Genomic DNA, 21,351 nt, shown 5'->3' on the forward strand with positions numbered 1-21,351 from the left:
ATGTGTATCAGATTGTATATTGGACCCACTCCCTTCTTCATGGTGACACATTATTTGCCTTTCGATATTATTGTTGGTTTATGATGGTTTTGAATGGGGTTGAGTCTTCCATTGCTGTTCAGCTTCCTTAGCACCAGCGGGAGGGCTGGCGGATTATACATTCAATTATTGCTAATACTATTTTTGTTAACTGGTCCTGATCAGCAGCACCATTAGGCAGCTCATTTGGGCCTGTTTGCAAACCCTTTGCTCACATTACTAGCCGTGTTGATTTCAGTGGGTCTACTTGTCAGGGCAAGGGTGCGTGTGGGTGTGATCTCAAGCACAAAAAGCTTGTATTTAAACCTTATCGACACAGTAGTAACCAGCACCTGCTGTCAGCCGCAGTCAAGCGTGCGATTCCCTTATCTGTCCCCACCTTCCGAGGTGGAAGATAATCTTTAGTTCCCGTAATTACCTCCTTATACAACAGCAACGGCTGCTCCACACTAGGGGCTCCCAATCTAGCCCTTTAGAAATTGAATTGGGATTTTAGGACCTGATCTTGCAAGGTTAAAATCTGTGCCTAAGCATAGGAGAACTCCCACTCGGGCATTAGTATGCCATGCAGACACATCTCTGAATTCTTCCTTTGCTAGGAGCATACCATGCTATTTCCTAGGGAACTCGTCATTGTTACAGGCGTCGTCAAAAGTGTGTCTTGATGAAGGTCATTTTTGATATGACAGTAGGCAAGTAATAGCTAACTAGCGGTGTGTCAACTGCATTGTAAGCCCTGGACTATGGGACCCAGGTTTGTGGACTGGATGTTTCCAAGCCCTCCCTTGAGCCTCCACACTGCACTGTAAACCTGGGTTTGCTGTTGCTGAACTCGAGTCTCACAGCCGTGCTAACATCCATGAAGAATAAGGAGAATTTGAAGAACTTCTGACTTGCAGCTTGACCTGTGTCCCCACTGCAAAATGACAGGGCTAGGACCTGAGTCACCATGTGACTTGGGCTCTGACCCACCTTCCCCACTGCAGCCTGGATCCTGAATACTTGCTGACTGGAGTCAGACTGATGTGTGTGTGTGTGGACCGAAGGGGGGCTTGGGCTCAAACCTGACTTGGAGCCTGGGTTTAGTGTGCAGTGTAAATATTCCCTCAAGCTCCACGATCAGCTACTGCATTGCTGACTGTTCCAGTACAGTGTAGATTTTAAGGTAGGTTCATTACACAGGCAAATGGCTGATCCTGGGCATATTGGCACACCAAAAAGTTTTGCAGATCGCGGCCTGCAGGAATGAGGACTCCAGAGTCACTAAAGATGTCATGGAGTCTCCTCAGAGAAATACAAACCTGTTGCCAGTTTTCAGACGGTGGGGATGACAACTCTGTTTGACATTACAGTCCGCTGGGCATGGCATTAGTATGAATGATCTTCTATGCCATGAGACTTATTGTATTGCTGGCTAATGTTTTATTTATAGTCAGTACTGCACTGTGCTTATAGATAAGCCCTCTGAGTCTCCAGATATTTGTAGGGAAGACGGCTGGGAAATTGTATGATTCAGCACCCACCATTGAGCACAGTTGCTTACTCAGAGGGGAATGTGTTTGCCCTCAGCACCAATGTAAATAAACCCAAATCTTTCCTGTAATTTCACATGGCAACAAGGGCAGAGATTAAGTTACAGGAGGCCTGCCATTCTGTAACCCGTTGTGTTCAGTAGCTGTAGAATCACCATGCAGGGAACAGTATTTTCTTCATTCATTTTTCCATTTCCATTTAGTCTGCTTTGGAACATTAACCAATGATTAATTTCATAGACTCTTTCCAGCATTGGCATCTTCAGAACACAACAAAGGGATTAAAAAAGCCCAGCTGTCTGTCTCGTTGTCTGTAATGAAGCAGAAATTTAGCAACTTCAGTGATTTAATTTTATCCTAAAATCAAGATTGCAAACATGCTCAGAAACCTGTAAATCAGGCTTAAGGTTTGGAATGCAAAAGCAGGAGGGAAATAACACCACAATAGTTGGCAAAAAGAGACAAGTCCCAGAATCTAAACATCTTTGCTTGAAGGGGAAAGGGATGAATTAATAAAATGCAGTACAGTTGGGTCCCGATCCTGTCAATGATTTCAGATCTTGCCCTCGGGTCCACAGCATGAAGTAATTACGGGACGTTTCAAACGTTAGAGTGAATCTCACTGGCTATCTGTAGCCAACTTTAAAGATTCCCAGTGACCAATCTGTGACCTGTTGTGTGTTGTGGTTCTCCACATTTAGTCTCACTTAGTGGAGTCCCGTGTTTTAATCTGAGCTCACAGATTTTTCTAAAAGAGTAGAGAAGAGGCTCTGTATTGAGCATCAAGAGCATTCTTGAATCATTTAACTAATCAGACATGTCAGAGGGTCTTTTACTCACGTCTGTGAGCTCAGTCTCGCTTTACCATGTGGGTGGTGTAAGATGCTACTGAACTTCTCCAGAGTAAGGTGACTCCATGATCTGGTATGTTCTGGATGCTCTGAGCCAGCAGGCTGACATCTAGATTAGAAACTCCCCTTTTACTTCTGTGGAGAGACCTAACCCGCTAACTCATATTCTGATGTTTCTAATCCTACAGGGTGCTTTAGGACCTGCAGGGCCGCCTGGACCAGCTGTAAGTAACTGAGAATTTGCAGACTTGTGTAGCGTAATACAGGTGCAGAATTCCCCATAGTAAAGTACCAGCAAAGCCCGTCTTGATGACAGTTATCTCATTGTGAGGGTCAGATCACAGGGCAAGAAAAGATGTGGGTCTTGTCTTGAACCAAACATACGGGCTCAAAGATGAAAAGAGATCATGTACTAAGTAGAGATGTTGGCCAGGAGGGGTCTGTATTAAAATATATATATTTAAAATATGTAAAACCAGTTCTAACTGTCAAAGGCTTGATCCAAAGCCCGCTGAAGTAAATAGGAGACTTTCTGTTGCTTCAGTGAGCTTATGCCCAACATTTATAAATTACCCAGCGTGGTTCCTGTCAGACGTGGACATATGCCAACTCATCGGGCATTGCGCTGGGCAAGATAAGGTCTTTTCCAGCCTGTAAAAAGGAGCTGTCAGAATGTTCAGCCTGCTGAACCATCCAGCTGGTTAAGCTTCCTCAGAGACTTTATAATAATTCTGAAATCCACACAGCTGTGTTAGAAGATCTCTTTATTTAGCGGGGAGTCACATTTAACCATCGCTATTTGGGCCAATGGTATTACAGAAAAATTTAGAGCTAGATCCATATTGATCAGTACTGATGTCTTAGTAACAAAGCCCCTCAAAAAGCCTACTAGGAAATTAAATGATGGGCATGTTTTAATTCCAGATATAACCTCTCCACTGAAATACTGCATTTAAAAAACCTTGGCTCCTTAATGCTGAAAAATCAAATAGCCTTTTCCAAGGTGATGATTATTATGGTGTTAAAAATCCAGCTTCTCAGCCCAGGGAGCTAACAGGAATGACTAACTTAGTGTGCAACATCAGCACATGCTACTGACACTGCCGGTCCTCTCTTCATATGACCAGGAGGCAGAATATTGAGGTGCATAGAGTCAAGCATTCTGGTTGCTTGTCAGTTTCAGTAGACTGTCCGCTCCCGAGGTCAGAACAGTCGAGATGGTTTAACATACCTCGCACACATGTGACATGGCCTATGTTATACTGAAGGTCAGACTAGTGATCACAGTGCTCCCCTGTGGCCTTGGAATCTCTGATATCTCGATGATATCTTAAACACTGTGTTTACGGGCCAGCAGCCAGTCACATAACATTAATTCGATCACAGTCCTTATTTTATCAGGAATGGTAGTTTTTTTTTTTCATATCCCCAGAGAGATGGTTTTCTTTTAATGTAGCTTTTAACAGGTACCAAGAGAAGTGGCTTCCCAACAGCAAAGGATTTGTAGAGAAAACTAGGTTAAAAAAAATAGTGGGGGGGCTGTATTTGTACCCTCATTTGTGCACATGACCCATTGATGCGTCACTGGATGAATCTTGGAGCAGTGAATAGCCCGCGGGCAACAAAGTGGAAAAGTGAACGCAAAATACAGACGACAAATCTAGGTAGGGTGACCAGACAGCAAGTGTGAAAAATCGGGATGGGGGTGGGGTGTAATAGGAGCCTATATAAGAAAAAGACCCAAAAATTGGGACTGTCCCTATAAAATCGGGACATCTGGTCACCCTAAATCTAGGATTCAGTAACTGTCTCTGGCTCCACTTTCTGACTAAATTAGAACAATAGGGGCTAGGGGAGTGTTGGGCGGTGGGGGAAGTAGTTTTTTGATACGATGATTCACTCTTTGTGTGGTCAGTTTGCAAATGATCTTTCTTTGTTTTAAATTTTGTTTTCAGGGCAAGGGACTGCCAGGCCCTCAGGTAAGTAGCAGCATCTTTCCCAGGGCTGGTCTACACTAGAATGTTGGGTCAACCAAGCTACATTGCTCAGGAGTGTGAAAAATTCACTCTACAGAGCAACATTGCTAGGTTGGCCTACGTTTTAAGAGTAGACCAGACCTCAAAAAGGGGGTTTAACTTATTACATTGGTTGTGTTCTACTTTGGTATTTTCCCCAAAACCCACCCACAGACCCAGATCCTTGGGTGCTCTGAGCAGTGCTAAATCCAGTGGGTGTGAAGCCATGGCTAAGGGTGGCCTGATGCAACCTTTACACTGCTGGAGGCTGGTTTGGCCACTGATGTGAATTAGAGATGCCACAGAGTGCAGCAGCTTTGTACCTGGTGGGAATATTTCATTGCTTTCCCCTGGAAGGGGATCCCTCTTGAGGACAGGGAGCCAGGGAGTGTCTGTGTTCGTATATGGAGCATCTGGCTGATAAGGTGTGTAAGGGAGAGGTGTAAGAGTGGGGGGGTGAACAGCGTAAAGCATTTGCTTTTGTACTGTGAGAGCAATACTGGGTAGCAGCATATGTAATGTTCTGGCTCAATTTTATAGGGGCCTCCAGGACCCAGCGGACTCCCGGGCGGAAACGGACTTCAGGGGCCAGCTGTGAGTTTCCTTTGCTGTTTAATTCCCATTGATTGAACATCCTGCAGCCACGGAAGAACAAGGTCTATTTCTGGCCTCTTGCTGTGCTTGGGAAGGTTAATGAGAGTATGACACCACACTTGCTCCGTGAATAGGCCAGCAGGAGATGCCATTCCCTGTACTGGCTAGTGCGGTGGGTGTGTGTCAGCAGGGCTGGTGCAAGGATGTTTCACGCCCTAGGCGAAACTTCCACCTTGCGCCCTCCCCCGAACCCCCGCCCTGAGGCCCCCCTCCCGCCCTGTGGCAGCTCTCCTCCTCCGCCCTGAGGTGTCCCCCCTGTGGCAGCTCCCCACCCTCTGCCTGAGGCACCCCCCCGCCCCAGCTCACCCCTGCTCCGCCTCCACCGTGAGCACACCATCGCTGCTTCACTTCTCCCGCCTCCCAGGCTTGCGGCGCCAATCAGTTTAGGCGTTGCAAGCCTGGGAGGCGGGAGAAGTGAAGCGGCCACGGCGTGCTCGGGGAGGAGGTGGGGCAGGGGTGAGCTGGGGCGGGGAGTTCCCCTGCGTGCTGCCTCCCCCCTTACTTGCTGCAGGCGACCCTCTCCGCATCCCCCTGCCCCAGCTCCCTCCACCTAAATGCCGGTGGCGACCGGGCAGCTGAAAATCTGGCCGCCGCGGTCGCTGCCGAAGAAAATGGCGCCCCCCAAATCCTAGCACCCTAGGCGACCATCTAGATTGCCTAAATGGTAGCACGGCCCTGTGTGTCAGCTGCCACGCCAGAGCTGCTCAATGTGTTCAGTCATCTCGCTCTCTAGTGGCTGAAGTCTACAGGACGTGTTAGCTGTAACTGCGAATGAAGGCTTTGTATCTCATGCCACATGTGTGCCGGTTAGCTGGTGACAAAGGTGTCCATTCTTTGTGGCAGGGGATTTGTCACACCTGGAGCTCAAGCATGTCACTGGCATGAAGCCATTTAATATATTGGGTCAAATCTTCCTTTTGCAGTCATGCACAAAATTTGCATTCACATTTTGAAGTACAAATCCTGAGGACTTATGCCTTGGACTGAAGGAATGCAGGTGCAAATACTCAGATTTGTCCTTGTAATTCCTTTGGCAGGCACAAAAGCATCTGCAGAAAGAGACGCTGTGGCTCAGTCCTCTTCTAGACATGTCCCCATATGCCACATTAAAAAAAATGTGATTGCATTTTTGTTTCTTTTCAGATTTTCAGTCAAGTTATTAATATGGTGAAATTGTCCCAGGAAAACCTTTCTTATCCTCATTCATCTCATACATATATAGTATTTATATGTCCCACTGGATTGAACAGCAAAACGTCTGTTGATTTGAGTGGGAACAGGACTGGGTCCTTCAATGGACTCTTTTCCCAAGAGAGATTCTACAGAGTGTGTATATGGGAATTCTTGTTATTTCTCACTCCTTTTAGGGACCATCAGGTCTTCCAGGATTCCCAGGACAGCCTGGACCTCCAGGGCCTCCAGTAAGTTGCGATTTTTCCATGTAATAAACACAAAGAAAGCTAAACTTGGTGTGATTTTTGGAATCTTCTTCTTGTGCCCATGGAAACAGCTGACAGGGCAGTTGCATTTTTTTGCTGTTTTAGGTTCAAACTCACACTTAAGTTGAAATGTTCCCTACAAACTAAAAACAATGCATTAGGGTAGTGGTTTTCAAACTTTAGCAACCCGAGGATCCCCATTTTGATTTAAAAAAATATGTGGACCCCCAAGCCCCCTGCTCAGCCCCACACCCTGCCCCCAAGGCCCTGCCCCATCTCTTCCTGTCCCCACTTCTCCCCTACCCCTCCACTTCCCTGCCTCTTTTCGCCCCCTCCCCCGAGCACACCCCATCTCCACTTCTCCTCCTCCCTCCCAGCACCTCCTGCACACCCCAGACATGATTACACCCCCCCTCCTGAGCGAACCTGTGTCTTCCCCTTCCTCCCAGCGCCTCCTGCACACCCCAGACATGATTTCACCCCCCCTCCTGAGCGCACCTGCGCCTTCCCCTCCCTCCCAGCGCCTCCTGCACACCTCAGACATGATTACGCTCCCCCCCGAGCGCACCCGCGCCTTCCCCTCCCTCCCAACGCCTCCTGCACACCACTGAGCAGAGCAGCTGTTCCTCGGTGTGCAGAAGGTGCTGTAAGGGAGGGGGAGGAGTTGATCAGCAGGACCCGTGGACCTCCTGGGATACCCTCGCGGACCCTGTTTGAGCAACGCTGCATTAGAGGGAAAGCAATGACTGTTTATTGCCCATGCTTATGAGTGTTTATTATTCCTGCTGATGCCGAGTGGGCAGGGAGTGATGCAGTGCCCTGTGGCTTCAGGTCACACACTGATCACAGGAAAGATTTTTCCTCCCGGGTAACCATGGTGTGATTGGCTGTATTGTTATGGGATTTTTCTTCACGTTCCTCAAAAACAGCTGGTCTTGGGGCCTGAAATGGGTGAAGATGATCCTGTGAAGATGTCTGGCACCCTGTCTGGAGGGATTGCTTACCCTGACAGCAGCAAGAGCCTTTATTAGATGGAGCGACAGTCTGATGAACTATATCAGACCCTGTGTTCCTGTAATCCCATGCCCTTGTGTGGGTTGCTGGCTGTTAGGATTTAACTTGTGCATCTAAAATCATGAGCCTCTACCGTGTGAGCTAAAACATCCACCTCTGTTAGCTATGGTTATACTAACCTCCCCAACCACTGCGTGCACCAGCAGCCACCCCAAGAGGGGGATGGACGCCATCCTGTGTCAGCGTGAGTTACGTTCCTATCATACATATCCTAAAACTAGCTTTTGTGTGTAGTGGAGTAATTGTGCAGGTAGGGTTGTTGGTAATTACCTATAACTGAGGAGATGGGTCTCCTTTAAAGGCGTCTGCATTAGACAATGAGTGGAAAGTCCCCCCCCTATAAAGGGAAATTCTCCTGAAGATAACAATCTTGGGAAAATGGAACTGGGGTTCCCTCTGAAAAATTTGCTCCTTGGCAAACATGGTTCCTCCCCACATCCTGCAGATATAATCACACCTCTATGTTGGTCTGCTTAAGCCATAGCCATTGTGTTGGCAGCTGTATGGTCTAGTGATTAGAGCACATTGTTAGTGGTTAGCTGTCAGGGCTCCTTAATTCTGGGGTTCTGTTGCTAACTCTGCCACCGATTTGAGGTGCGTGACCTTGCTTCATCCGTAAGTGGCTCATAGGCCTGGCGTTGGCCATCTGCCAAGGGATGAATTTTACCTTGTGTGACTCAGGCAAGCCATTCAACCTAGATTTACCTCTCTGTAAAAGGAGTGTAAATCTATTGACCTAGCTAACTCATGAATGTGCTTTGAGAGGCTCGAATGAAAAGGAAATACAGAAGTGGAAAATATCTGTGTCAATAAAATATGTTTTTTGGAGATAACATTTTCTTTGGTGCTTTGTGTTGATATATTTAAAAGTCTAAATGTTCTTGGTTATAGGGTCTTCCAGGGGTTCTTCCTGATGGCAGTGGGGACCTTCAGGTAGGTTTTTCTTTATATTGTAGCAACACATTGTTAACTTAACCCCTTAAACAATTTTTTATGTATGGATTTGGGTCAACATAGGTCTATTTTAATGTGCAAGGGCTAGATCATGCAAACATGGTAACCATACCCATTAAATTAATGGAGCTGTTTGTGTGGCTAATGTTTCCAGGTGCATAAGTATTTGCCCTATCAGGGCCTTGGACTCTTTCAAGTATGAAGATATTTTAGAGCTCTTTCAGGATATTCCTTGTCATTTTACTTCAGTTTGTTCCTTGCTTCCCTAGTGCCGATTTTGCATATGTTTGATCCCTTTCCAGTTTAATGAAAAGCAAATTTTAGCATTTGACAACTGATAACAATTTTTCATGCATCTGTTTCAAACAGAAAAAGTCAAATTTGTTTTGCTGTTTATTTCCATGGGCAGCAGCACCTTGTTCCCAGGGGCATAAGTCTTGTTTGTTCTTTCCTTTTTGGGCAAATATCTTGATTTCTTTATTTCAAAGGAATGAAACAGACATTAAGGTAATGAGTGATATAGATGATATTTCAAGATTTCACAGCTGTTGTTATGACAGCTTCTTTGCTTTCCTAATTAGAGTACTCTGAAAAAGCTTGTCTTGTTGACACTGTCTTATGGGAAAGACTTATGGAATATAACTGAAAATAACTTCTTTGGTAATTTTTTAGGCCACCCTATCGAATTTAATAGAAAATTATCTCCCTGCTACAGAATTATAAACAAAGGTTTAAAAAAAACCTATAGAAGGATCTCATTCTCGATTGTTCTATAAATTTTTTTGAAGTACTAGCTATAGAATCCTCTTAAAATTGGGCAGTTAACACACTGAGTACCTTTCCCAGACCTGAGGAAGAGCTTTGTGTGGCTCCAAAGCTTCTCTCTCGCACCAACAGAAGTTGGTCCAATAACAGATATTACTTCCCCCGCCTTGTCTCTCTCATATCCTGGAACCGATACGGCTACAGCAACCCTGCAAACAATATATAAGAGCTAGGTATTAGTGTTAGTATTATTGATCAGCATATTTTCCCCCTCGATAATAATGACACCCACCTTGCTCCAAACACCCATTGTCTGTGATGGCTAAACCCATGCATGTTTGTTTTGTGCAGTGCTCAACTCTCTGCCCCCCAGGCCCTCCAGGTCCTCCAGGAATGCCAGGATTCAAGGTAAGAAAAATATCCTCTGTAAACACAAGGAGTTGAGTCCCAGAACGTGTGGCAGCGGAAGGCCTGTGGCTGAGAGTAGGACTCAGGTTCACACTGTACAAAGTACACTACAGTCCTCCTTTATCCGAGCTGGTGGGTCTTGGAGGACGTTACCCAGACACAAATTGCCATCAGCTTTTATTTTCAAGAGAGAATTGAAGGATACAGGCCCCATCCTGCTCTCAGCACATGGCATTCCCATTAACATCCATGGGAGTTCCAAACGCACAGGGCTTGATCCCACCATAGCGCTTAACCACACACCCCCCCATGGACTGCAGTGGGAGAATTTGCAGTGCTTAAAGTTAAGCATGTGCTTCAGTGCTTTGCTAAATCGGGACTCTGGCTCCTTGCAGGATTGAACTCGGAGTCCCTCTTTGTTAGCTGTAACTTTGACTGTCTCTACTGCAACTGGGAGGGTGTTCCCCAGTGCACACAGACGGATGTACTTGCTCTGCTCCAACTAGTGTGCTAAAAATAGGAGTGTGTCTGGGGTAGCAAGGGCAGCGGCTCGGGGTAGCTGCCTGAGTACAAACCCCCAGACCCCTCTGGGCGTGTCTCAGGCAAGTAGCCCGAGCTGCTGCTCTTTTTAACATGCTAGCTGGAGCACAGGTAGCCCATGCCTGCCTCCTCATCCCCTTAGAAACACATCCTGGGTTTTTCAAGTACACTTATCACTGTGATGCGGAGATACCTATTGTATTGTGGAGGGCATAACTCACGTGACCAAATACCATTTCACCCTATTTCCCGCCTACTGTAGAACCCAACTGCTCCCCAGTTTACAACGTGCTGCTTGGCAGTATGTAAATTCAAGGCTGCAGCGGGTGTTCCGCCGCACTGAAAGGCAATACCCCTCACTTCCCATCCCGCACCTTGCACGGATTGGGTACCAAATATTTAGTTCATCTGTCTGACGGGACAAAACCTCAGCTCAGCTTCTCAACCAGCTGCTCTGGTGCTGAGCTGGGGGAGCTCAGCTTCTCTGATCCTTGCAGCAATATTTAGCAGATGTAGAGGGACAATCCTGCAGGAGGCCGAGTGTCTCCTGGGGAAATACTGGTGTCCTTCAGTTCCCATGGAATTCAGTCCTCTGCAGGAAATGCTCAGCTCCCCAGAGAACTGAGAGATCCATTAGAAACACACACAGTCAACTGTTAGTGGTAAGGGGTGAAATTCAAGGCCCGCGAAATAAGAAAGTCTCCAAATAGGGCTTAAGTAATGGATAGGTCCTGAGCTCGTCCTCTGCACCATGAGGAATTTCACCCAGGCTAACTAGTATTAGTATGGTCTTTTGCCACAAAAATAGTGGAGATGAAAGGAAATGAAGCAAGGCAGAGTTTTATATCAAGATCATTGGAGTGTATATGGGTTCATTGCCAGCCTGATGGGGTTGCCGGAGATGTAATAATAAGCTATGGAAGATTAAATATCCTTTTGCATAAATGGGCTTTTAAAAAAATGTAAAGACCTCAGGTAACATTTTTCAAAAGCACCCAAACCTCATTTTCAAAAGTGACATAGGGTAACATTTTCAAAAGCACTTAAATCCCATTTTCAGAAGTGACTAGAACTTTTGGTTCTCAGTCACTTAGATGCTTTTGAAAATTTTATCCTTAGGCATTTAGGAACTGTAAGATGGGCAGCCTGCTCGTGGCCAGAGATTACTCTGTGGTGCCCTGCCTCTGTTTCCTCCTCTTCAGGGCCCTTTCAGAATTCACAGTTCAAAGGTGGTTCCCATTTATTTAGTCTTTTGGTACATATCGGCACCAGGGCCGGCGCTTCCATTGAGGCAAACTAGGCAATCACCTAGGGTGCCAGGATTTTCGAGGGGCAGCATTTTGCCAGGGGGTGGGGGCGGCAGGCAGCTCCGGTCGACCTGCCGCAGTCGTGCCTGCGGACGGTCCGCTGGTCCCGCACGGCTCCGGTGGACCTCCCGCAGGCACGGCTGCGGCAGCTCCCCCAGAGCCGCGGACCAATGGACCCTCCGCAGGCATGACTGCGGCAGGTCCACCAGAGCCGCGGACCAACGAACCTTCTGCAGAAATGGCTGCGGCAGCTCCACCGGAGCCGCGGGAGCAGTGCGCGGGGCGGCGAAATGGCTGTGCGCCTAGGGCGCAAAAAACTCTAGCGCTGGTCCTGATCGGCACCAAGCAGTTCAGTGTGTCTCTCCTGACTAATCCCAGATAACACAAACTCTCACAGCCTTCATCCCAGCCGGCCTTTGCAGTCTCTCCCCTGCATGCACAAGGTCTCTCCCAGACCTCTCTGCCTTGAGAGCTTTCTCCCACTCTCTCCTGCTTCTTCAGCATTTCCCCTGCTAACTCAGGGCCCTGCAGTCTCCTGGGCTTCCCCACCCCACAGCATCTTCCTGCCCAGTTTTTATCCCATGATCGCCTGATTCAACCTAAGTATGGCTAGTCCTGTAATCGGGGCTGGCTTAACCCTTAGCTCTCCAGCCCCTGGGCATGTCACCCTGTTACAGGAACCTAAAGTCTCCATTGGAAGAAGCTTTTGAAAATAGGGCTTCTGAAAATAGGGCTTCGGCATTTTTGAAAATGTTACCCATCCTTCACAACTTCAGTAGAATACATTCCAATAGACACGGACACGTCTTGATCAACTACTTGTCTGTCCTAAATGCAACGCCCATCCAGGATATGAGCAATGATGCTGCACAGCAGTTGCGTAAATTCCTCTCCAATAACTTCAGTCAATTCCCTGCCTTGCTTTAAATCCTGTCCCCCTTATATAGCTTAGCCTGCCACAGGGCAATAATGAAACTCTCAGCTCATTCTTGATTTTATTTTTAGGGGCATACAGGCCACAAAGGAGAACCTGGGGAAACAGGAAAAGATGGTGAGAAGGTAAAACTCTGTTTAAAGAAAAAAATTAGATTTTTTTTTTTTAGCCTTAAGACCAAGGGATTTCTCTCAGAATGATGCCAGGGCAGAATGAGACAATTGATTAGACAGCAAGGGAAAGCTCGTTATTTGATTGTACTTGGCATGTGGACTGAAGATCATTAGCCTCCATCATTTCATGTGTGAGAGAGAATATTTTAGCTAAAAAAAATGAATCATTTTTATGATCACAAATTTCAAGCATGGACTCTAAGCTGGCATCTGCAGTTTTGCTGTGCCTGGTTTTGCAGCTCATGCAAACGCTGCATTGATCACACAAGTTGGTTAGTTAGTTGCCTTCACTATCTGACCAATTGACAGAAACACTATTTGTGGCTGGAAGAAATTGCATAGAGGCAGAACATGAGGCCATAGTTTTGGTGAGGGAGGGTCTGGGGAAATAATTGGTGGGGAGGGTTAGCATGGAGAAGATTCTTGGGAAGAAGGTTATCAGGATCCAGGGTGAGATTTATCACTGCATCTTGTCTAACTTTCTGGTTTTCTATGCCCAGGGAGACGCAGGCCCTCCAGGTCCTCCAGGGATTCCAGGCAGTGTCGGCCTGCAGGTAAAAACTGCCTTTCAAACAAGAGCAGTCCCCTGATGCTCCCCCCAGTCACGCAGGATTTCAGTGTGAAATGCGAACAGTTGGGATCTGTCCATGGGGCTCTGGGATCAAGTCCCAGGCCAGCCTCTCTTACCCATTGTGGACACAGCAGTGCGCTGCTGGTAACAGACTGCACTGAGGGACGACTGATCCAAAGCCATTGACGTCCATGGAAAGACTCCCTTTGTCTTGCATGGGCCTTGCTTCAGGCCTGGTAGTGGTGCCATCCTGTGGATGAAACATTAAAGTGAATACTCATCTCATTGGCCCAGGTGGAGGCCGAAGGGCCCATGCCACGTTTGGATGGTAATGGGACTGAGCTCTGCACTGGGTCGTATGGATCCCTATGGAAAAGCATGGCTGCCTCACAATGCCGTCTGGTGGCCTGAGTGCAGCCCCGCACACAGCACCTCAGCTCAGTTTCCCTTCTTGGATCTCCAAATAAACCCCACACAGGGCTTTTCCAGTGCGATCACAACTGCCCTCCTTAGGGTCTGATTTATTAACTTAAAGTTCAAAGCGAAACACGAAAGTTTTTCCCTCCAGCCTTCAGCTCTGTACAGCCCAACCCCCACCCTAGGCTGGTCAGAGTCCGTCCTGCCTTAGGAGGATACTCCCAGCACTTCCTAGCTGCAGCAATTCCCCTGGTCTCTGGGTTTCCCCGGCAGGCGCCTCTCTCACTACACCCTCTTGAGCATCCCCCTTATTGCCGCCTCTGTCTGCTATAAATAGAAAATTGCCTGGTTCCCCTCAAGTGGGGCTCATTCTGTCATCAGGGTTGGCTTGACCTCAGGCTCCCCAGCCCAAGAGCAAGTCTCCTCACCCTGTTACACCCACCTCCCTGAATCTATCCCTCTCCAACAGAAGAACCAGACTGTATTGTCTCAGTCTGAGACCTCTCTGCTTTGGGGAGCAGTTCTTGGGGACAGGGTTTGTTGTCGTCCCCAAATCCCTCTGCTCGTCACTGTTTCTTAAGACTTCTTTGCCTTGGTTTTTAGGTTTTCACTTCCCCGTTTTTATCTCTTTCCGCTTCACTGTTTTATATTTGGCTGATTCGCTTTTAATGGGTTGTTTTTCTCACTTAGGGGCCAAGAGGGTTAAGAGGCCTCATTGGCCCAGAGGGTCCAGTCGGGGACAGGGTAAGTAACTATCATCTTCTCCAGACATTCCCCCTAGACTTTTCCCTCATTAAACCCATGCAGAATAAAATCCAATGGCCCTGTTAGATTTCACTGCCTCTAATTAATTTCATGTCCACGTCCTGTAAGAGCAACACTCTTGGCAGCTATTAGACACTGTGTGAATAAAGTTACTTCCCGTTGCCCTGTGGGATGACTGGCCAAGGAAAGCCCCATGAGGGTGCAGACTGTGGGCCTAATCCTGCAAGCTCTCCAGGCAGAGGACTCACCTTGAAGACAGCGGGAGTTCTGTGCATGGGCTATCCACAGGATCGGACCGTATCTTAGAGTAATAACGTAAGCGTGGGGGGACAAGTTGATCTGTGACAATACGAAGATGCTGTTGAGCCTTGCAAAGGGCCGGGGAATGGAACATTTTCTGAATGTTTTGCATGCGATTCCCATCTGGAAAGGAAAGCTGAAGAACCAATCGGAGGACAAAGATTTTTAGAACATGAGGGGGTGGGAGAATCATGAACACTGATGTCCTGTGGTGTCCAATCCTGTACCACTGACTTCAGTGAGAGTAGGATCAAGCCGTTACTGAACAATGGTGGCTGACCAGCATGGTCTTCGTCGGGTGTGCCTGGACAGTAGCTCAGGGCTGAACAGCTGAGCTTGAAGATGCCATGTCCTTCTGTAGGGCCAAGTACGTTACCAAGGCTTCACAGCTGTGAGTGTTATGTGTCTGGTGAGGAGATAACAGCAAGGAGACCCAGAGTGAAAACCTGCTGGTTTAGACCAAGATCCTCTGCTGGAGTCTATTAAGATCCTAACAGTTACTAAGGAGCATGTTGCGTCTTTCCATTGACATGTATGTGCTTTCTTGCTTTGTAAAAATAATTCAGCTAGGGGTGTGGCTAGGGTGTTTGGTCCAGAAGAGTCCTGATGGCCGCATTTTAATGCTGTCTTACTGGTTTTAGGGACCTACTGGTTTCAGAGGGCCACCAGGACTCCCAGGACCTCCCGGGAAAGCAGTATGTATCCATTCTTATTTTTGTAGAGTTTCCTTTGAATCCTCATGGCGATGGCCTCTAATGTCACTATTGGTGCCTAATGCTTGCGTTCACCAGGCCAAACCTTCCACTGCCAGTGAACAACAGAACCGCCCAGTTCCCTCACCAGAAAGAACGCACGTGTTGCATCAGCACAGTGCTCACTGAGTGAGATGTGCACAGGCAATTATATTTCCATAAAGACCTTCCTGGTTCCCACTGGGTACCTCTCCCATCTGATACTGGATCATTCCCATCTTCCTCAGCCCCTTATTCCCCGCCCCCCACACACTAAGAGCTACATCATCTCCTTTGCCCCAGATGTCATGCTGTCTTCCCCCAACCACCGACAAGTTCTCATTCTGGCCCTCGTAGGTTCAACACTTCCCATAGTTCTTCATTGTCCACCTTTCCCTCCACACACACTTCAGCAGATGTGGGCTTCCCTTTTATGTGCTTTGTTCACGCCTTCTATGTGGGGAGATGTTCCGCTTGGTAAGAGGAGACTGAGCAAGCTCCACATCTGCTCTCCTGCCATTCCCTCCTCTTGGCCAGATCCATGTTTAGCTCCCAGCCCAGAAGACCATTTTTCCCCAAGGTAGAATATTCTGTTCTGTGCCAAGGATGCAATTACACAATCTTTTGTACAAATCCTGAGTGAATTAGAGTTGTGCAGGAGAACTGTGATGGGCTTGGGGCGGGGGGACAGATTCCACACACCCACCGCCCGTGGACAGATCTCCAGTCTCTCTAGACTGCCCAATTATAGGTCCCTGTTTTAAGACATAGGGACACTTGAGCCATGGAATTGTGGACCCAGTAACTATACCATCCACCCTGCCTACCCTGCCACCAAGCCTGTCCTCCACTGTGGTTTATATGGAGCCCGGTTCTATGTTGCATGGTGGATGCAGAGTCCCTTAGCCCATTTGCTTTGCAACCATCCACGCCCTCCAATAGCGGGACTGCGGCCGGTCCACTACACTGGGGAAATTCACCCCAAGTGAGCTAAATTCAGGTCTTGTCACTTTCCCACACAGGAGGCATTGAGCTACTGCAATCAGGATCCAAGTGGTAACAGGTGAAGTTTCCCTCCAGCCTCACCACCGTATTTAACAAAGATCGTACTTCAGATGAACGTGGGGAAGAGCGTCCCTACCCTGTGGGATCACTGCCTGAGCCCCAATTGCAACCCACCCATGTGCACAGTGTTAGCGATTGTAACCGTGAAAGTATAGCAGCACTCCTAGCGAAACGTGGGCATCCCTCATGCCTGGCATGGCTAATTCCTGGGAACAGCGTGGAGACCATCTTAGTGCTGGTCATCAAGACGGAGATGGTTAATGGGTTTTCTTTTATCATTCCAGGGAGACCGAGGAGACAGAGGACCTCAAGGGTTCAGAGGGCCCAAAGGGGATACTGTAAGTGCAATAAAACACTTGCCTACTAAAATAACAAACATGAAGTCTAGTTTGCAGTTGTACAAAAGAGGTGAGCCTTAATTCTACTTGTGTCGCTTTGCTGGCAGAAGGAAAAATTCTCAAGGTAGGTTAGAAACTGACATTCATGCCTCTGGATGAGAGGCACTTCTGGGGAGGAGACACATAGATGGGTTCAAGGAGAATCCTTGGATCTGTTTAACTCAACCCTGTGCTCCAAAGGGGTCTCAGACCACTGCATTTACCTTTCAGTGTGAGATGTTATGTCCTTGATCCAGGTCCCATGTCAACTTAATTTTGCAAGAAATCCTTCTGAAATGTCTTTATGTAGCAACTGCTACTTATCAGGAGATGGAAGATAGTTCTGTTCCCAGTTCTGCTCTCAATTCTCTGGATGGGCTTGGGCAAGTTACTTAATCGCTCTGTGCCTCAGGTTCCCAATTTGTAAAATGGGGATGATGATACCTATTAATCCTTATAAATCACTTCCGGGTCTGTGAATGAAAATCACTGGATAAATGCTAAGTAGTGGTAGTTACTATTTCTATGAATCAGAGTGTTAAATATATTATTGCTCTTAAAATGAATCTAGGAAAGATCTTTAGAAACAAACTTTGATAAGTTTTCTTCATGGAAAAGAGTGCGCTTGTGCATGTATTATATCCGGTCATAGGTCTGAGCTTTCGACAGGATATTACCTTGTACATAGTTCAATCATTTGTTGTATCTTTTTGTCAGAAGTTCAGGTTGGAAGAAGAGTAGAGTTTAGCAAGATTTCTATACTCTTATTATTTTACTTGCTCCATTGGTCAGACTAGTTATTTAATCCTTGATATTTCCCATCAAGCAGGGCTCAAGTGAGTGGGAGGAAAGCAGGGATATTTTCCCAGCCATTCTGAAAAAGCTGAGCTTTAAGGCTCAGATTTGTGATGGTGTCTAGGCATTCTGCCACTAATTATTGCAAGGTCTAAATTACCTACTCAGCTACATCACATTTTCAAAAGTGACTTAAGCCATGTCTACACTACCCGCCAGATCGGCGGATAGTAATCGCTCTATCGGGGATCAATTTATTGCATCATGTCTAGACGCGATAAATCGATCCCCGAATCGACGCCCGTACTCCACCTCGGCAGGAGGAGTAAGCGGAGTCGACGGGGGAGCCGCGGCAGTCGACTTGCTGCCATGAGGACGGCCAGGTAAGTCGAACTAAGATACTTCGACTTCAGCTACGTGAATAGCGTAGCTGAAGTTATGTATCTTAGATCGATTTCCCACCCCCCCCCACCAGTGTAGACTAGCCCTAAGAAACCAGTCTCTCACTGAAAATCAATTGGATTTAGGCCCCTAAATGCCTGGCCATCTAAGTCACTTAGGCTTTAGAACACTAAGTGGAGCAACATATGAATACCTTTAAAAGTGTGGGCCTATGGGCTCGGGGCTTGATTCAGCAGCCGTTGGTGTCAATGGGAGTTTGCTCATTTGGGTCAGGCTGCTGATGCTGAGCACACATCTTCTGCTCGTCTCTTGCTCTAAATGAGCTAGTTATCCATCTGTGGATAGCTCAAGGTCAAACACAAACCGAATGAAATGAACCTATACTGTTAACATTTGAATATTGAATTTATTTAATCCTTTTACCTAATGACTGTTTCTCTGGATATTTCCAGCACTGGATGATAAAAGACTTGTGTGTTTCTAGGGTAGACCTGGACCAAAAGGATCACCAGGGACCGGTGGACCCATAGGAGAACCTGTAAGTCAGATTTTAAAATTACAAGTCTCTTTTGTTCCCTGGTTCATGACTTTACAATACAGCAAATGTTAGAAGAGCTTTTATGTTGTTTCTGTTTGATGTAGTCTCCACGTTAAGGGCTACATTTTCAAAGTTGTCTGAACCTGGACACTGAGGGTCTGTTTATGCAATCTATACTTATGTTCAAGCCCGGAGCTGGTTCTGTAGAAGTCAGTGGCAAATTTCCCTTTGACCTCAGTAAGTTTGGATTTTGGCCCATTCGTTAATTTGGCCCATTGCAGTTGATGGGACTATTTGCCTGACTGTTTCCTAACAGGAGTGAAGGCTGCACAATCTGACTGGACAGTTACACCTACAATTTAATGCCCAAGCAGCATTTCTGCAGTTGGCTGTCTAAATGGAAAGGTCTGCAGACTTAAAACGTCGCAGAACTAAATTTAGAGGATGCACATGAAAATGTAACCCTGAAATTTAATATAATCAAGTCACTTACTGGTTCTGGCTTAAAATTTAAAATATATTGGACAATAATGGTGACATTGGGTAAATGAAGTGTATGTAGGGTGACCAGACAGCAAGTATGAAAAATTGGGACAGGGTGTGGGGGGTAATAGGAACCTATATAAGAAAAAGACCCCAAAATCGGGACTGTCCCTATAAAATTGGGACATCTGGTCACCCTAAGTATATGTGTTTGTGGAATTTGTTAATGCTGCAATCTCTGGAATTAGAATCTGGGTTATATTTTTATGATCCACAAGTTATATTGTGGTTAAGAATAGATGACCTGCAACATCATATCCAAAGTTAGTGAAACCTATAACCAGTGGTGGATTCGTGGGAACTTATTGCTCATTAAGGCTATGTCTACACTTCCGCAGTAAGTCGACCTAGGTTACGTGGTCGGTCGACCTAAGTTACATGGTCGATATAGCTTAGGTTGACTTACTGTGGTGTCTACGCCATGCTGTCTCCTGTTGACTTATCTTACTCTTCTTGTTCCGGGTGGAGTACCGAGGTGCACCGGAGAGCGCTCTGCTGTCGATTTAGCAGGTCTTCAGTAGATCCAGTAAATCGACCCCCAGTGCATCAATTGCCAGAGTGTCAAATACTTTTAGGGGACTTTATAATTCAACACTAAAGGACTGACTGATCCTTATATGTTTCTGAACCTTTGCATGAGAGTTTGTAATCAATGGTGTCTGCGTCACAATCTTATTCTGCATTGTGCTCTTATTCAGGGCATGCCTGGCAAAGATGGACGAGATGGAACACCCGGACTCGATGGTGAGAAGGTTTGTAAAATCCTATTTCAACACCACGCAGAAAGATTTAAATTGCTGTCATCCACTGTGCCCAAGTATAGGCTTTCCTGAAGAAAAAGCAATGATCGAAAGACTTTGGCTCAAGAGAGAGATTTCCTGTAGTGTCACTGAGGCAGGAGAGGAAGATAGTTCACACTGATTGCCCTGGGGAAATCCCAACAAGAAATTAAACCCAAAGATTATGTGACATAATGAATAGAATTAACTGATATTACCAGGGTTAAGTGACAGATCCTTATTACACAATGACTAATTCTAAAGCCACTTATTTGTGGCAAAACCTGCAATATAAGTGGCCTCCTTATGACAAATGTTTAACGTCCTTTCAGAGCTATTGGTGGAGACATTCTTTTGTTCTCATCACTTACAAGGAAAGTGCTGTTAAGTGCTAGAGAGTTAGACATGTAACTGTGGGGTTCAGATTTCTGAAGGAGACCCTGGCAGGTGATCTCATGGAAATACACCTATTGGTCCTGGGAAAAAGGAACAGCCTTCACAAGTGAGAAATTAGAAGCTGTGGGTAGAGTTTTCAAAAACATCTAAAACAGTCAATGGGAGTTGAGTGCCTACTTCCTCTAGATGCTTTTGGAATCTCATCCCTTGTGTGCACACAGGCATTGCAGTTACCCATGTTGCACCTTCAAATGCCAATTGGGGCCTGCATATGGTTTTTGCAGATACAATAGGTATATTTTGATAGGTGCACTTCCCTTAGAATCTTTGTCCAGGAATGTACGCAAAGGTCTGATTCTGATCTCGCTTACACTCACTTTGCATCAATGTAACTTTACTGATTTCAGCGGAGTTTTTTCCTTTATTTACGACAGTGTGACTTAGAACATTATTAGGCCCTATAAAAGTTTAAGGCCAGATTCTGATCTTGCTAACAGCCACGTAAATTAGGAGTAACTTACTGAAATCAGTGGAGATGCACTGGCTTGAAGCTGGCTTGTGAACAGATAATACGATCCAAAATGTCCAGCTCTGAACAATGAAATTAAATGTCGGAAGGTTTAGGCAACTCTCTGTGTGGTATAATAATAAAAATGAGCACAGATTTTCTAGAGGGTATAAATGGGATTAATTCATCCAAAGGGGCTTTTCTAAAATCACAAGATTACAAGCGATTCTGGATTCTACAAATATTGAGTGGATGGGAAATAAAGCCTGTCTGGAAAACATCTGTTTGCAGAAGAGTCACCCCTGACTAATGTGAATAGCATCAGATCAGTCAATTGTCCATCTTAACCTATTGCTGTTTACAGGGTGAAGCTGCCCGCTTCGGTCCTCCTGGAGAGAAGGGGCCAAACGGACTTCCTGTGAGTATCACAGTATTGTTCCCATAAAAGAGTTGGAACATCTTGCCCAATGTAGGAGTGA

General features: G+C 46.4%; 1 protein-coding gene and 1 long non-coding RNA gene across 3 annotated transcripts in view; one reads left to right on the forward strand and one right to left on the reverse strand.

Moving 5' to 3' along the window:
• The window catches only part of COL9A3 (collagen type IX alpha 3 chain), a 70,773-nt gene that overhangs the window by 21,204 nt on the left and 28,218 nt on the right, over positions 1-21,351 (forward strand). Inside the window, exons 6-19 of the mRNA XM_050918674.1 lie at positions 2,611-2,646; positions 4,378-4,401; positions 4,978-5,031; positions 6,459-6,512; positions 8,496-8,537; positions 9,675-9,731; positions 12,584-12,637; positions 13,186-13,239; positions 14,364-14,417; positions 15,380-15,433; positions 16,819-16,872; positions 18,593-18,646; positions 19,888-19,941; positions 21,237-21,290. Coding sequence (XP_050774631.1) covers positions 2,611-2,646; positions 4,378-4,401; positions 4,978-5,031; positions 6,459-6,512; positions 8,496-8,537; positions 9,675-9,731; positions 12,584-12,637; positions 13,186-13,239; positions 14,364-14,417; positions 15,380-15,433; positions 16,819-16,872; positions 18,593-18,646; positions 19,888-19,941; positions 21,237-21,290 — 699 coding nt within the window. The remainder of the gene's footprint in view (positions 1-2,610; positions 2,647-4,377; positions 4,402-4,977; positions 5,032-6,458; positions 6,513-8,495; positions 8,538-9,674; positions 9,732-12,583; positions 12,638-13,185; positions 13,240-14,363; positions 14,418-15,379; positions 15,434-16,818; positions 16,873-18,592; positions 18,647-19,887; positions 19,942-21,236; positions 21,291-21,351) is intronic.
• Positions 12,560-20,932, reverse strand: LOC127031634 (uncharacterized). Of its 2 annotated transcripts, XR_007768585.1 has the most exons (3): positions 20,886-20,932; positions 17,136-17,384; positions 12,560-13,506 (listed from the first exon to the last, which is right to left on the reverse strand). It is a non-coding gene; the product is annotated as an uncharacterized LOC127031634 (long non-coding RNA). The 2 variants fall into 2 exon arrangements; XR_007768586.1 differs by lacking the exon at positions 17,136-17,384.

Source organism: Gopherus flavomarginatus, chromosome 11 (assembly GCF_025201925.1).
Source record: "Gopherus flavomarginatus isolate rGopFla2 chromosome 11, rGopFla2.mat.asm, whole genome shotgun sequence".
Lineage (NCBI taxonomy): Eukaryota > Metazoa > Chordata > Testudines > Testudinidae > Gopherus > Gopherus flavomarginatus.